The following is a 15,339-nucleotide window of genomic DNA, read 5'->3' as shown; positions in this document are numbered from 1 at the left end:
GTGGCACTGAATAGTATTTTCGAGTATAAAGAAAAAACAGAAGATGCTGAGATTTATCTGTGCTTTTTCCACAAAGTGGGTGTGTTTTTGACCAACTCGTAAAAAAATCTGGAGGAAACAGCGCTCTGCATCATAGATGTTTACGAGTAAGTCCAAAAGTTCAAAATGTAAGATGCTTCAGCTGAAACAGGACAGTTTTTTTCTGAGTAGACCAAGCAGCTGATGGACAAACAATTGTCAGCACAAAGGTCCAAGCAGCAACAGGACTTTGAAGTTCTATGACACTGTCATTACATACATTGACAAGTGGTTTGATTTCTCACCAGAACATGTAATACAGTCAGTATGGACCAACTCTATGAAGAGTTTTGTGCTAGCCTGGAGGAAATACAGAATACCAGACAGGATACCACAAAATCCACCAGTGCGAAGTAGGTGGCAGTTTTCAAAAACTTAGGGAAAGCCAACTTGATCAACATGTTCAGGATTGTCTCATTTGTCCTCAGTGTGCCAGACTCAAATGTCTTTGTAGAGAGGATTTTCTGTCTGATGACCATTAAATGGTCAGACTCAAGAAACCGATGTAGCACAGAGCTGATCAAAAATGAACTTCAAATATCTGGGAACTGTGACTTGTCATGTAATGCCTTCTCTCTAGCTATGCAAGAGGAGAAAGGACGGCTTGAATCAGTCACGAGCAGCAAAAAATATGTAGACTTAGTGAGTGACTCATGCCCCTCTTTCCTCTTTTGCATTTGAAACGTTTTTTTGTTGTTGCTGTAAAGATCCAAATTGTGATTTCTTTGATAATTTATTTAGAGATTTATTCATATAAGTTTACATAATGATAGAGTTTTAGTAAAGCTATAGGCTAAATGGAATATAAAAATGTTTTGCCTTTCCAATTGAATAAGAATATGAATATACACTGTATCACTGTATTCACACGACACCATACCCATACCGCCGTGGCACTGTGCACTGACTGGCACGCCACCTTTTGTCCCTTATTTGGTAGTGAAAAAGTTGGCAACCCTAGATGTAAACTAATTTATGCACAACATTTGAGAGAAATAAGCTTTTTGTGGATATGGAACATTTCTGGCATATAGTATAGTAACTGTAACAGATTACATTTACAAATGAACCTACCCAACCATGATTATTAGACAATGTACATACTTTCATATTTACACAAATGTGTCTCAAAGAAGGAGCAAAGGCAGTTATCATAAAAATAATTTGATCTCTTAAATCACACAATACAAACTAGAAAATCAAAAGTACAAAACCTCTAAGTAAATAAGATTGACATTATTTTGTGACATTTGGGGCTGCAGGAAAATAACATGAAGAGCTGGTTTCCTGGACCCAGATTAAGCCTACTTGAAAAGGAATACAGTGCTGTAGGCTTAACCTGGGTCCAGGAAACTGTCTCTTACTGTTATTTTCCTGTGAGCCACGATCAGTAAGCACACATTTAGAAATGGTCAGTGATTATCAGCCTGGGAATTTCCTCAGTCATACATTTTGTTTAGTGCACTAATCTCATTACAGGGGCTTCTGCCCACACAACAGAGCAAGCTAGCAACCTGTAGTCAAATATGGCAGTTGAAAAGACAATTAGGTATATTTCAGTTTTGTATATAAATGGAGAAAAAAAATATTTAAATACCGGTTTTCAAACATTGGGTTAAAACATTTCCGCTGAACTGACTTTCAAAAACAACTTAATAAAAAGTGCAATTATAACTTCCATTCAGTATTGCCACATACATAAAGGCACTGTAAATTAAATGGCTTTGTCCAACCAGGGAATGGTCAGAGGAACAATCCGCTGGCACTACTTTTCAAGGCTACAGATGCAGACTAGCAGATAGGTGCAGTCCTAGCCCTGGAAAGAAATGAGACATTTTAGACAAAGCATTAACTCAGCGGAGCAGTTTTAACAATAGTGTCACTATTTAGATTACTCAAGCTCAAAAGACTAACACAAACCGTATAGTCATATGAGTGAGACTTTGGTTAAAAGATGGTGAACATATTTTTGAATAATGGTTTTAATATAATGATATGTATGAACTGTAGGTACCTTGGGTAGGCATTCAACTTAGTTATTTTGAAATTGTAATAATTCCTCTGTTCGACTTCGGTCTTCTCCAAACTGGTACGAGCTATGTATCATTTTCAAACAATGACAGTTTGTCAGGATTACCATGTTTACCTATAATAGTGCAGTAAAGAAATATATTCTGCATGCCAATCTCAGTATTTTAGCAGTGTTTTAGTTGGGTAGTTTGTGTGTTCCAGTGTGGTAGGCAGTTAGAAAGCTGGTCAGCTCAGCACTGTGTATAGCCTAGCCTACTACCCCACCTCCCTTTAGAACAACATACTCTATTCTCTTTTTCAAAGCCAATATCTGTCCGAGAGTGCCTTTGCAAAGGGTTTCCTTACTACCTTGATTTTTCAACACACTGCAGGGAAAATGTAATTTTTTGGCCAAAACAGGGAAAAGTAACCAGCAAAAAGTTTGATCATGCAAATCACAGATACTGTAGGGAATAAATAAATACAGTATAAATGCCCATGGCCAGACTGAATGTTAGTTGATGGGTTATGTAAATAAAGTTTTGTTAACAAATATTGTTTTGGTCAATTAATTGGCCAACCGTATAGCTAGTTTATCCAAATAATTTTTGGATTTAATGACGGTGTAAGTCAGTTGCCAGAAGCTGTGGTTAATGCACATACAGTATAGTTAGTAAGAGGAAAATATAATCTTTGATTTAGTTGTAGGTGAAATCGTGCTTAATCATGGACTATTTTCGAAAAAGATAAATTATTAAATGTAGGTTCTCACCCTTTCCTCTTCCAATACCGTGTGATCAGAACAATAAGTGTAACTGCAAAAGACAAGGTATCAATCATGAGTCCACTGTATGGTCTTCAAATGGTGAAGAGAAAGTGTAACACAAATCTGATAAACATGGTAAAATGTGAAAGTAGGCAGTTTAACTAGGCTTACTAGTGTAACAAATCAAGTAATGTGGAGGAAATTCCTGATGGGCTACAGAAGGGAATGTTTCCCCAGTACAGTATAAAACAAAGTATCCAGTTTAGTTAGAACATATCTTTGAACTCAACAGCTACTTCTTCAAAAAGTGTATTAGAAACAAATATCCCCCCTCTCACTTGTGATTGTTTCAAATGATGGAATTCTTACTTATGACAGTGCCGATCCCACTTCCCACAACTGCTGCAATCTCTGAAATAGAGATTCAGTATTATTTGTTCAAATATGAGCTAGAAAAATATACTACAAAATAATAATCAATTGAATCAACTTAACTCACCAGTAGCTGCATTGGTGTCATGTTCCCCAATGCCATTATTCCTCCCTGAAACTGCAAATTTCAAATTAAATTAATAAACAAGCCCTTGATTATACTGGGATAGATTTACTTGGATTTCATCTACCTCGTATTGTGGGTGGAACAGTCGATGTTGTTGTTATTGATGATGTTGATATAGTTGATGGTTTCAAAAGAATGTCATTGACATCTATGAAATAGAAATGTACAATGATTATTCAGTATTGCACCTTCATGCAGTGCTTTCATGTTTAATTAGTGTACACCACTGTTACTCCCTGAAACTGCAAATACCAAATTCAACGAATTATCAAGCCCTTGATTACACTAGGATAGATTTACTTGGATTTCCTCTACCTTGTATTGTGGGTGGAACAGTCGATGTTGTTGTTATTGATGATGTTGATATAGTTGTTGGTTTCAAAAGAATGTCATTGACATCTATGAAATAGAAATGTACAATGATTATTCAGTATTGCACCTTCATGCAGTGCTTTCATTTTTAATTAGTGTACACCACTGTTACTCCCTGAAACTGCAAATACCAAATTCAATGAATTATCAAGCCCTTGATTACACTGGGATAGATTTACTTGGATTTCCTCTACCTTGTATTGTGGGTGGAACAGTCGATGTTGTTGTTATTGATGATGTTGATATAGTTGTTGGTTTCAAAAGAATGTCATTGACATCTATGAAATAGAAATGTACAATGATTATTCAGTATTGCACCTTCATGCAGTGCTTTCATTTTTAATTAGTGTACACCACTGTTACTCCCTGAAACTGCAAATACCAAATTCAATGAATTATCAAGCCCTTGATTACACTGGGATAGATTTACTTGGATTTCCTCTACCTTGTATTGTGGGTGGAACAGTCGATGTTGTTGTTATTGATGATGTTGATATAGTTGTTGGTTTCAAAAGAATGTCATTGACATCTATGAAATAGAAATGTACAATGATTATTCAGTACTGCACCTTCAAGTGTACACCACTGTTACATATGACACTGACAGGGATTTACAGAAGGAAGATCAATGACAATGTTCCTTATGATAGTCCGACACATGCCTGCAGTGTCTAGATGTAGGGTGAAGGCGGATCTACAACAATAATATATAATGTATCCTCTGTAAAGCATATAACCCATAAAAGTTGGCAGATAATTGATCAAACATAAATGGAATCCATACCTTTACATTCAGGAGGTAATGAGTTGTATTCACCATCTTCAATACACTCAATTGATTTGTTTCCAATGAGGGTGTAACCTTCATTACAGGAGTACTGTATGACACCACCATACTCTGGTAACTCTTCGCCAGGCTTCTCTATGATCGTGCCATGCATTATCTCAGGAGGTTTATCACAAGTTACCACTGAGGAAGACACATACATGGTTGCATTATATTTGTGGTCTTTATTCAAACAAGTTCAATGCCTTATTTTCTATTTTATTTAACCTTTATTAAGGAGTCATGCTTTGACAGGGAGTCATGCTTTGACAGGGAGTCATGCATAGATGTCCAAGTGTGTCAATGGCAAATATGGGAGATTTACCTTTACATCTTGGTCTTCCACTCCAACCTATGGCATAACACTGCCTGTAACTTGGGCCCATAAGTTGATAACTAGAAGAGGGGGAGAGAGCATGTGAGAGGTGGTCAATGATGTATATAAACCCTGGATTGCTTATGCCATCTATTGGCTATTGAGAGGTTTTGAAGCCTACGGTCAGCCATATTTGCACTCCCCAGTAGGAGCAGTCCTCCATTGGAATGAATGCAATTCTACAGTACAGTGCCTTCAGAAAGTATTCACACCCCTTGACCTTTTCCATTTTTTGTTGTGCTACAGCCGGAATTTAAGATGGATTACATTGAGATTTTGTGTCACTGATCTACACACAATATAATATAGAAATGTTTGTAAATTAATTAAAAGCTGAAATGTCTTGAGACAATAAGCATGCAACCCTTTTCTTATGGCAAGCCTAAATAAGTTCAGGACTAAAAATGTGCTTAACAAGTTACATAAGTTGCATGGACTCAGTCTGTGTGCAATAACAGTGTTTAATGTCAAGTGGAATTATGTTTTTAGAAATGTTTGTAAATTAATTAAAAGCTGAAAAGTCTTGAGACAATAAGCATGCAACCCTTTTCTTATGGCAAGCCTAAATAAGTTCAGGACTAAAAATGTGCTTAACAAGTTACATAAGTTGCATGGACTCAGTCTGTGTGCAATAACAGTGTTTAACATGATTTTTAAATGACTACCCCACACATTCAAATATCTGTAAGGTCCCTCAGTCGAGCAGTGAATTTCAAGCACAGATCCAACAACAAAGACCACAAAGAAGGGCTCCTATTGGTCGATTAGTAAAACTTTGAATTGTGTATCAATACACACAGTCACAACAAAAATACAGGCACCCTTCCTAACTTAGTCACTGGAGAGAAAGGAAACTGCTCAGGGATTTCACCATGAGGCCAATTGTGATTTTAAAACAGTTTTTCAGCAGTTTTACGGGTAGGAACATGCTTCTTTATCACATTTGGTTATCAAAATTGCCTTAACATACTAAAATGTTTCAGTTCTTCTTTAATAAATTAATTTCTATAGCTTCCAAAATATGTCTTACAGCGGTGGGGGAGTGCCAAGATGGAGGCAGGGTGGCTTCAACACAGCACCCCTTATCAGCCATCTAGTTTATATATACATTATTGGAGGTGGTTGGTGGGGTGGTTGTCTGGCATTGAATCTTTTGACAAAATCATTCTAACATACTCTGATGATACATTAGATACATGATGAAGCATACTCACCCTTTATCACAGATTGCTCTTGCTGATGCACCAAAAAGTGTGCCTTCCTTAAACTCATATGTCAAATGTGGCATCTTCCTGGGGGCACCACAGTCCTTCTCTGAAATGAATAATCATCGAGCCAAGTTAACGCCAGCAACAAACAATCAAACAGTAAATAAATCAAACATGCAATAAAAATCGCACTTTACAGAAAAACTGAGAAAATTGCTACTATTTTGCCGCATACTTTTGCAGGTTAATTTGAGCGTGCTCCACTTTCCACTTGTGCAGGTGATTCTTTCAGATCCTTGCTCTTTCAAGTAGCCGTTGGCACACTCAAAAGTGGCTTCCCCTCCCTCCGGAAAATCGTTCATTAATAGCGCATCAGTCGTTAGAACAACATTTCCCTCTACTTGAGGTTTGGGACACTCGGCTGTGAGAACATGATATAGTAGAATATGTCAACTCCACACACAATGAGAGTTACGTTGGCCAGCTCAAATTAGCAAAGTGTCTATTTGTAACCAAAACATTAAGCTATAACTTTTATAAACGTTAGCTAGCAAACGGTTACTGTACAGCAACGTTACCATGACTAGAAACGTACTCACCATTTCCACTTGTTAAAAAGATAAGGCATATCAAGCACTTAGTCCATGCCTTTGAATAAAACATTATACTGGCTGTCCTTTTTAAAGTTGATTTTATGTGAAGACAAGTCGGTCTCTCGATCTAACAAGTTCTCTCTGATCTTGTTGGCACTATCTAGCTGGCTGTTTAATCAGTACCAACCAGTCCATGGACAACTTCAACTGTCGCTTGAAGATATTTTCACTTTCCAGCAACACTGTAGCACTTCATCTAAAACTTGGTTTCCAGTAGTTACCACAGACACAAAGTCAATACACAACCATATCGTGGTTGGTCTTCATTTAAGGGTAGGAATGGGAATAAGGTTAGCATATTGGTTATGGTTAGGGTAATGTTAGGGATTTGGGCAAGCTTTGTTAAAATCCCCATATGCTCTATGTTATATATTTTACATATTACAATGGTCATTAATAATAATAATATATGTATTTTATATAGAGCTTTTCATTACATGAAGAACCTCAAACGCCTTAAAAATGAAACAAAAAACTCCAAAACATTTTTTTTTATTGATGGTACTTCGTTCATGTGTTGACTGGACAATGATCGTATACGGTGGCGGCGTGTCCAAAGGACATCAACTCAAGGGACTCGAGCACGGACTCCTGCTTCCACTTCAGTATCCGAGCGCACAATCCTCTTATCATTTGCTCATGCATGAACATAAGGCTACGTTGGTATGGTTCTTGTATAATTCAAAATAAGGGCATGGGAACAAATATACAGACTTCCACTCTGAGTGACAGGAATTAATTGGAAGAAATCTATCAAACGATAGTGATATCGTATCTTCCATTTCCTGCATAGGAATAGCTGAGCTTTTTTCCACAGTTGGAGAAATCTAGGGCGTATCCTCCCCGAAACTGGTGGAGATGTCTCCAAAACAGCACCGTTGCCATGGTAAGTAGATTGTCTACAGAATAAATATCCCTGACAGCAGTGGCGGGTCTAGCTGGTATGGCTCCCTGGGCGAACCCAACCTTCAGCCCCCCCCCCAATACAAAAAAAGCAATTTTTATTCAGACATTTAGAACAACACAAATAAATAATCCTAACATTTAAAACTATTTTAATATAAAAATATATACAAAAATAAGACTCAAAAATATCAAAACGAAGTAACAAAGACAAATAGAAACAAATTTGTGTTGATTTGGCACTCGAGCATCAATACATTATCCATCCCTCAACACTGTCAACTAAGAGTCAAGACTAAACCAATTCACCTTGGTGGTGTGCACACTGGTTTTATATTATTCTTAACGATTTCGCACAAACCAGAAAAAAATGCAACAATATGTCAGTGAAACTATATATTTATAGTATTATGAATGAATTGTGGTTTATTTGGTAGCATTTCGTAGTGTGACTGATTTGACTAATTGCATTTGTACTGTACGAAGTTAAAGGTGCACTATTTGATAGATTCTCACGCTCCCCCTACCTCGGGCTTCCAGTGGGGAGACCTGAGGTCAACCTCCCCCACAACCCTCCCCATCTCATACTTCTGAGTGGCTGACCTTCCCAAGCAGTAGCCTGCCTAGATCACAAACTTGTAACTTGCCTTATGATTAACGACTCTTGGTGTAATCACAACAACATACAGGAACTCAAGTCCTTTTGTTCACCCGACCTAGAATTCCTTACAATCAAATGCTGACCGCATTATCTTCTAGGGAATTCCCTTCTATTATAGTCACAGCCGTGTATATTCCCCTCCCTCGCAAGGCTGCCGGCCCAGACGGCATCCCTAGCCGCATCCTCAGAGCATGCGCAGACTAGAGGTCGACCGATTAATCGGAATGGCCGATTAATTACGGCCGATTTGAAGTTTTCATAACAATCGTAATCGGCATTTTTGGACACCGATCATGGACAATTACATTGCACTCCACGAGGAGTGGCAGGCTGACTACTTGTTATGCGAGTGCAGCAAGGAGCCAAGGTAAGGTGCTAGCTAGCATTAAACGTATCTTATAAAAAATAATCAATCTTAACATAATCACTAGTTAACTACACATGGTTGATGATATTACTAGTCTATCTAGCTTGTCCTGCGTTGCATATAATCGATGCGGTGCCTGTTAATTTATCATTGAATCATAGCCTGCTTCGCCAAACGGGTGATTTAACAAGCGCATTTGCGAAAAATGCACTGTTGTTGCAACAATGTGTACCTAACCATAAACATCAACGCCTTTCTTAAAATCAATACACAAGTATATATTTTTAAACCTGCATATTTAGTTAATATTGCCTGCTAACATGAATTTATTTTAACTAGGGAAATTGTGTCACTTCTCTTGCGTTTTGTGCAACAGAGTCAGGGTATATGCAGCAGTTTGGGCCGCCTGGCTCGTTGCGAACTAATTTGCCAGAATTTTACGTAAATATGACATGACATTGAAGGTTGTGCAATGTAACAGGAATATTTAGACTTATGGAATGCACCAGTTAGCTAAAATACGGAACGGTTCCGTATTTCACTGAAAGAATAAACGTTTTGTTTTTGAAATGATAGTTTCCGGATTTGACCATATTAATTTCTGTGTGTTATTATGTTATAATTAAGTCTATGATTTGATAATTGATAGAGCAGTCTGACTGAGCGCTGGTAGGCTGCAGCAGGCTCGTAAGCATTCATTCAAACAGCACTTTCTTGCGTTTGCCAGCAGCTCTTTGTTGTGCTTCAAGCATTGAGCTGTTTATGACTTCAAACCTATCAACTCACGAGATTAGGCTGGTGTTACCAATGTGAAATGGCTAGCTAGTTAGCATGGTGCGCGCTAATAGCATTTCAATCGGTGACGTCACTTGCACTGAGACCTTGAAGTAGTTGTTCCCCTTGCTCTGCAAAAAAAAAAAGCCTGCGGCTTTTGTGGAGCGATGGGTAACGATGCTTCGAGGGTGGCTGTTGTCAATGTGTTCCTGGTTCGAGCCCAGGTAGGGGCGAGGAGAGGGACGGAAGCTATACTGTTACACTGGCAATACTAAAGTGCCTATAAGAACATCCAATATTCAAAGGTATATGAAATACAAATTGTATAGAGAGAAATAGTTCTTATAATAACTACAACCTAAAACTTCTTACCTGGGAATATTGAAGACTCATGTTAAAAGGAACCACCATGTTCTGAGCAAGGAACTTAAACATGATCTTTTTTACATGGCACATATTGCACTTTTACTTTCTTCTCCAACACTTTGTTTTTGCATTATTTAAACCAAATTGAACGTTTCATTATTTATTTGAGGCTAAATTGATTTTATTGATCTATTATATTAAGTTAAAATAAAAGTGTTCATTCGGTATTGTTGTAATTGTCATTATTACAATTTTACAAGTACTTAAAATTGTAAATTTTTTATTTATTTTTAAAATCGGCCAATTAATCAGTATCGGCTTTTTTTGGTCCTCCAATAATCGGTATCGGCGTTGAAAAATCATAATCGGGCGACCTCTAGCGCAGTGAGTTTACGGACATATTCAACCAATCCCTATCCCAGTCTGTTGTCCCCACAAGCTTCAAGATGGCCACCATTGTTCCTGTTCCCAAGAAAGCTATCGCCCAATTGCACTCACTTCTGTCATCATGAAGTGCTTTGAGAGACTAGTCAAGGACCATATCACCTCCACCCTACCTGATACCCTAGACCCACTCCAATTTGCTTACCGCCCCAATAGGTCCACAGACGGTGCAATCGCCATCACACTGCACACTTCCCTATCCCATCTGGACAAGAGGAATACCTATGTAACAATGCTGTTCATTGACGACAGCTCAGCATTTAACACCATAGTACCCTCCAAACTCATCATTAAGCTCGAGACCCTGCGACTCGACCCTGCCCTGTGCAACTGGGTCCTGGACATTCTGACGGGCCGCCCCCAGGTGGTGAAGGTAGGAAACAACATCTCCACTCCGCTGATCATCAACACTGGGGCATCACAAGGGTGCGTTCTCAGCCCTCTCCTGTACTACCTTTTCACACATGACTGCATGGCCATGCACGCTTCCAACTCAATCATCAAGTTTGCAGACGACACTACAGTGGTAGGCCTGATTACCAACAACAACAAGACAGCCTGCAGGGAGGAAGTGAGGGCCCTCAGAATGTGGTGTCAGGAACATAACCTCTCACTCAACGTCAACAATACAAAGGAGATGATCGTGGACTTCAGGAAACAGCAGAGGGAGCACCCGCCCCATCCACATCGACGGGACAGTAGTGGAGAAGGTGGAAAGTTTTAAGTTCCTCGGAGTACACATCACGGATAAACTGAAATGGTCCACCCACACAGACAGCGTGGTGAAGAAGGCGCAACAGAGCCTCTTCAACCTCAGGAGGCTGAAGAAATTTGGCTTGTCATCTAAAACACTCACGAACAATCGAGAGCATCCTGTCGGGCTGTATCATCGCCTGGTACAGCAATTGCACCGCCCTCAACTGCCCTCAACCTTGGCAGGTAGCCTAGTGGTTAGAGCATTGGGCCAGTAACCGAAAGGTTGCTAGATTGAATCCCTGAGCTGACAAGGTAAAAATCTGTTTTTCTGCCCCTGAACAAGGTAGTTAAACCACTGTTCTTAGGACGTCATTGTAAATAAGAATTTGTTCTTAACTGACTTGCCTCCAGAGGGTAGTGTGATCTGCACAACGCATCACCGGGGCAAACTTCCTGTCCTCCAGGACACCTACAGCACCTGATGTCACAGGAAGGCCAAAAATAACATCAAGGACAACAACCACCCGAGCCACTACCTGTTCAACCCGCTATCATCCAGAAGGTGAGGTCAGTACGGGTGCATCAAAGGTTGGACCGAGAGACTGAAAAACAGCTTCTATCTCAAGGCCATCAGACTGTTAAACAGCCATCACTAACATAGAGAGGCTGCTGCCAACATACTGACTCAAATCTCTGGTCACTTAAAAAACAGACTTAATAAAGGTGTCACTTTAATAATGTTTAGATAGTGGTGTCACTTTAAATAATGGCACTTTAATAATGTTTACATATCCTACATTACTCATCTCATATGTATATACTGTATTCTACACCATCTACTAAATCTTGCCTATGCCATCGCTCATTCATATATTTATATGTACCTGTTCTTATTCATCCCTTCACATTTGTGTGTATAAGGTAGTTGTTGTGAATTTGTGATTACTTGTTAGATTGTACTGCATAGTCGGAGCTAGAAACACAAGCATTTCGCTACACTCGCATTAACATCTGCTAACCATGTGTATGTGACCGATTTGATTTGACATGAAACAAGACAGGAACAGCGTCAGCACACAGGTATACAATAACATATGCCAATCAATGCTGAAGCGGGGAACAGAACGTGGAAACAGACAGATATAAGGGAGGTAATGACAGGGGTGATTGAGTCCAGGTGAGTCCAATAATCGCTGATGCGCTTGACAGTGGAAGGCAGGTGTGCATAATGATGGCGGCAGGAGTGTGTAATGCTGGGTAGCCTGGCACCCTCGAGAGCCAGGGTGGAAGAGCGGAAGCGGGTGTGACAGTACCCCCCCTCTAGGAGCGCCACCCGGCATACCACCTGGGCCAGCCTGTCGGGCTGGCCGAGGGCGCTGGATAAGCCCGGCTGGCGTGAAATCCCAACGAACCGGCTGAGGCATGAAGGCCTGTCGATCCCGCTGTCCCAGGTGGGACGCCGGAGGTAATAACAGAGGTGAATGAGTGCAGGTGAGTCCAATAATCGCTGATCTGCGTGACGGGGGAAGGCAAGTGTGTGTAATAATGGTGGCAGGTGTGTGTAATACTGGTGGCAGGAGTGTGTAATGCTGGAGAGCCTGGCACCCTCAAGCACCAGGGGGAAAGAGCAATTGCAGGCATGACAAAACTAGAATCAGGGTGCCCACTCTGACAAGGTTAATTTACCCACAGTCCCACATGGTGACATGATACCATTGACTTGACGTGCAAATGAGCGATAGAAAACCGATCGCGCAAATGTCACCATTCCAAATGTTTTGGTGCCCCTAGTAAGATGCCGCCCTGGAACTACATGCTGTATACCAAATAAGGTATTTGTCACATGAGGTATTTGTGTTGGCTCGATAGCAAAATAATCTGGGCAATGATAAACCATCCCCAAAGGCATGCTGCCACATGAAAAACTTGAAGTATGATTCGGAACTGATACCAATTTTCAGCAGTAAACAGTCAAGATAATGTTTCAGCATACAAAATATTTTTCCACATAACATGCAAACCTGTTATTGGAAATAACTTATTCATCGTACCAGTCTCTCCATTGTATCATAAAGTTTATTCCCTCTCCATATACTTTAACCTAGCTGAGAATCCCTTTTTCACCTTTTCATAACCCCGATATTCCCATCTGCTTATAAGGATTCATTGTTGTGTTAATGTCCATTTTTTAACAGTCCTTGACATTCTGTGCCCTATAGAGCTCTGACATCCTGCTCTTATCTTAACACACACCCTGTGTCACACCCTGATCTCGCCTTGTGCCCTAATACCCTGTGCATATTATTAGAAAGCTATTTCTGTCATGTACAACACACATAATAATATTGTACATTGTTCATTCCACCAGCATCTTAAAAAGTGAATGATTGAATTGCTTTCAAATGCTGTCATATCCAGTAAATATGAATAGGTCAATGAGTCAGCGAGGATGTCGTCAATCTGTGTTATGCTTCCACTGTGACATTAAGTTCCCTCTGCTAGAGAACTGATAACCAAACCACTTTGCATTGAAGTCACTCCCAGTGTCAGCAATGTGCAAACTCATCTCTTTCTCAACACAAGACTAAAGTTGAACTAATTAATTTAGACATTAATTATTGAGATCATCTGCCTATGAGTTCATCAGTTGTGAAACTGTGCACTTGGGCAAAGCCTTATTTTTCTAATTCCCGGGGGAATGGGATCTTAATTAAAAACCCAACTGTCTAAATATTGAGATAGTATAGAAGTAGTTATGAAACACATTAAAGGCCCAGTGCAATAAAAAACATATTTTTCCTGTGTTTTATATACAGTGCATTCGGAAAGTATTCAGATCCCTTCACTTTTTCCATGTTTTGTTACTTTACAGCCTTATTCTAAAAGGGATTTTAAAAAATCCTCATCAATCTACACTCAATACCCCATAATGACAAAGTGAAAAAAAGTTTTCGCACATTTATTAAAAATTAAAAACAGAAATGTACATTAGTATTCAGACGATTTGCTATGATACTCAAAATTGAGTTCAGGTGCATCCTGTTTCCATTGATCAGCCTTGAGACTTTTCTACAACTTGGAGTCCACCTGTGATAAATTCAATTGATTGGACATGATTTGGAAAGGCTATAAAAGGTCCCACAGTTGACAGTGCATGTCAGACAAAAAACCAAGCCATGAGGTCGAAGGAATGCAGAGACAGGATTGTGAAGAGGCACAGATCTGGGGAAGGGTACTAAAAAATGTATGCAGCATTGAAGGTCCCCAAGGACAGAGTGGCCTCCATCATTCTTAAATGGAAGAAGTTTTGAACCACCAAGACTCTTCCTAGAGCTTGCCGCCGCGCCAAACTGAACAATCGGGGGAGAAGGCCTTTGTCAGGGAGGTGACCAAGAACACGATTGTCCTTCTGACAGATCTCCAGAGTTCCTCTGTGGAGATGGAAGAACCTTCCAGAAGGACAACCACCTTTGCAGCACTCCACCAATCAGACCTTAATTGTAGAGTGGCCAGACGGAAGCCACTCCTCAGTAAAAGGCACATGACAGCCCGCTTAGGGTTTGCCAGAAGGAACAAGGTTCTCTGGTCTGATGAAAACAAGATTAAACTCTTTGACCTGAATGCAAAAAATCACGTCTGGAGAACCTGGCGCCATCCCTACGGTGAAGCATGGTGGTGGCAGCATCATGCTGTGGGGATGTTTTTCAGCGGCAGGGACTGGCAGACTAGCCAGGATCGAGGGAAAGATGAATGGAGCAACGTACAGAGACATCATTGACGAAAACCTGCTCCAGAGCACTCAGGACCTCAGACTGGGGTGAAGGTTCACCTTCTAACAGCTCAACAACACTAAGCACAAAGCCAAGACAACACAGCAGTGGCTTCGGGACAAATCTCTGAATGTCCTTCAGTGGCCCAGCCAGAGCCCGGACTTGATCCCAATCGAACATCTGTGGAGAGACCTGGAAATAGCTGTGCAGCAACTCTACCCATACAGCCTGACAGAGCTTGAGAGGATCTGCAGATAAGAATGGGAGAAACTCCTCAAATACAGGTATTCCAAGCTTGTAGTTTCATATCCAAGAAGACTCTAGGCTGTAATCGCTGCCAAAGGTGCTTGAACAAAGTACTGAGTAAAGGGTCTCAATACTTTTGTAAATGTGATATTTCAGTTTTTTACTTTATAAAAAATATCTAAACCTGTTTTTATTTGTCATTATGGGGTATAGTTGTAAGGTTCTGCTTTTCTTTTCTTAGTCAACCTTGTGTTCTTTTTCTTT

General features: G+C 40.0%; 1 protein-coding gene across 11 annotated transcripts; it reads right to left on the bottom strand.

Moving 5' to 3' along the window:
• Positions 1-798: 798 nt before the first annotated feature.
• Positions 799-6,878, bottom strand: LOC110527987 (complement decay-accelerating factor). 11 transcript variants are annotated; one of them, XR_016497289.1, is made up of 14 exons: positions 6,795-6,878; positions 6,431-6,616; positions 6,202-6,301; positions 4,937-5,007; positions 4,570-4,755; positions 4,231-4,314; positions 3,980-4,063; positions 3,729-3,812; positions 3,478-3,561; positions 3,354-3,404; positions 3,193-3,265; positions 2,861-2,903; positions 2,093-2,174; positions 799-1,894 (listed from the first exon to the last, which is right to left on the bottom strand). XR_016497289.1 is itself a non-coding variant. In XM_036983505.2 (14 exons), exons 1-13 carry the CDS (start codon positions 6,856-6,858, stop codon positions 2,111-2,113), a joined length of 1,146 nt encoding a protein of 381 aa, XP_036839400.2. In that variant the 5' UTR covers positions 6,859-6,878; the 3' UTR covers positions 799-1,894; positions 2,093-2,110. The 11 variants fall into 11 exon arrangements, 9 of the variants coding, with proteins under 9 accessions (XP_036839400.2, XP_036839414.2, XP_090097301.1 ...); XM_036983505.2 differs by having other exon boundaries at positions 2,861-2,906; positions 3,224-3,265; XM_036983519.2 differs by having other exon boundaries at positions 3,224-3,265.
• Between the last annotated feature and the right edge of the window lie 8,461 nt (positions 6,879-15,339).

This window comes from Oncorhynchus mykiss, chromosome 7, assembly GCF_057628025.1.
Source record: "Oncorhynchus mykiss isolate SJ-2025 chromosome 7, ASM5762802v1, whole genome shotgun sequence".
Classification (NCBI taxonomy): domain Eukaryota; kingdom Metazoa; phylum Chordata; class Actinopteri; order Salmoniformes; family Salmonidae; genus Oncorhynchus; species Oncorhynchus mykiss.
This window is presented reverse-complemented; position numbering and strand designations above follow the sequence as displayed.

What these genes read in the sequence shown, in the direction of transcription:
- LOC110527987 (XM_036983505.2), bottom strand. Translation starts at nt 6,858, where the DNA reads ATGTTTTATTCAAAGGCATGGACTAAGTGCTTGATATGCCTTATCTTT. An exon ending in TGTTCCACCCACAATACAAG is followed by an intron (nt 3,813 to 3,979) that starts GTAGAGGAAATC and finishes TCTATTTCATAG; the next exon opens with ATGTCAATGACATTCTTTTG. An exon ending in TGTTCCACCCACAATACAAG is followed by an intron (nt 3,562 to 3,728) that starts GTAGAGGAAATC and finishes TCTATTTCATAG; the next exon opens with ATGTCAATGACATTCTTTTG.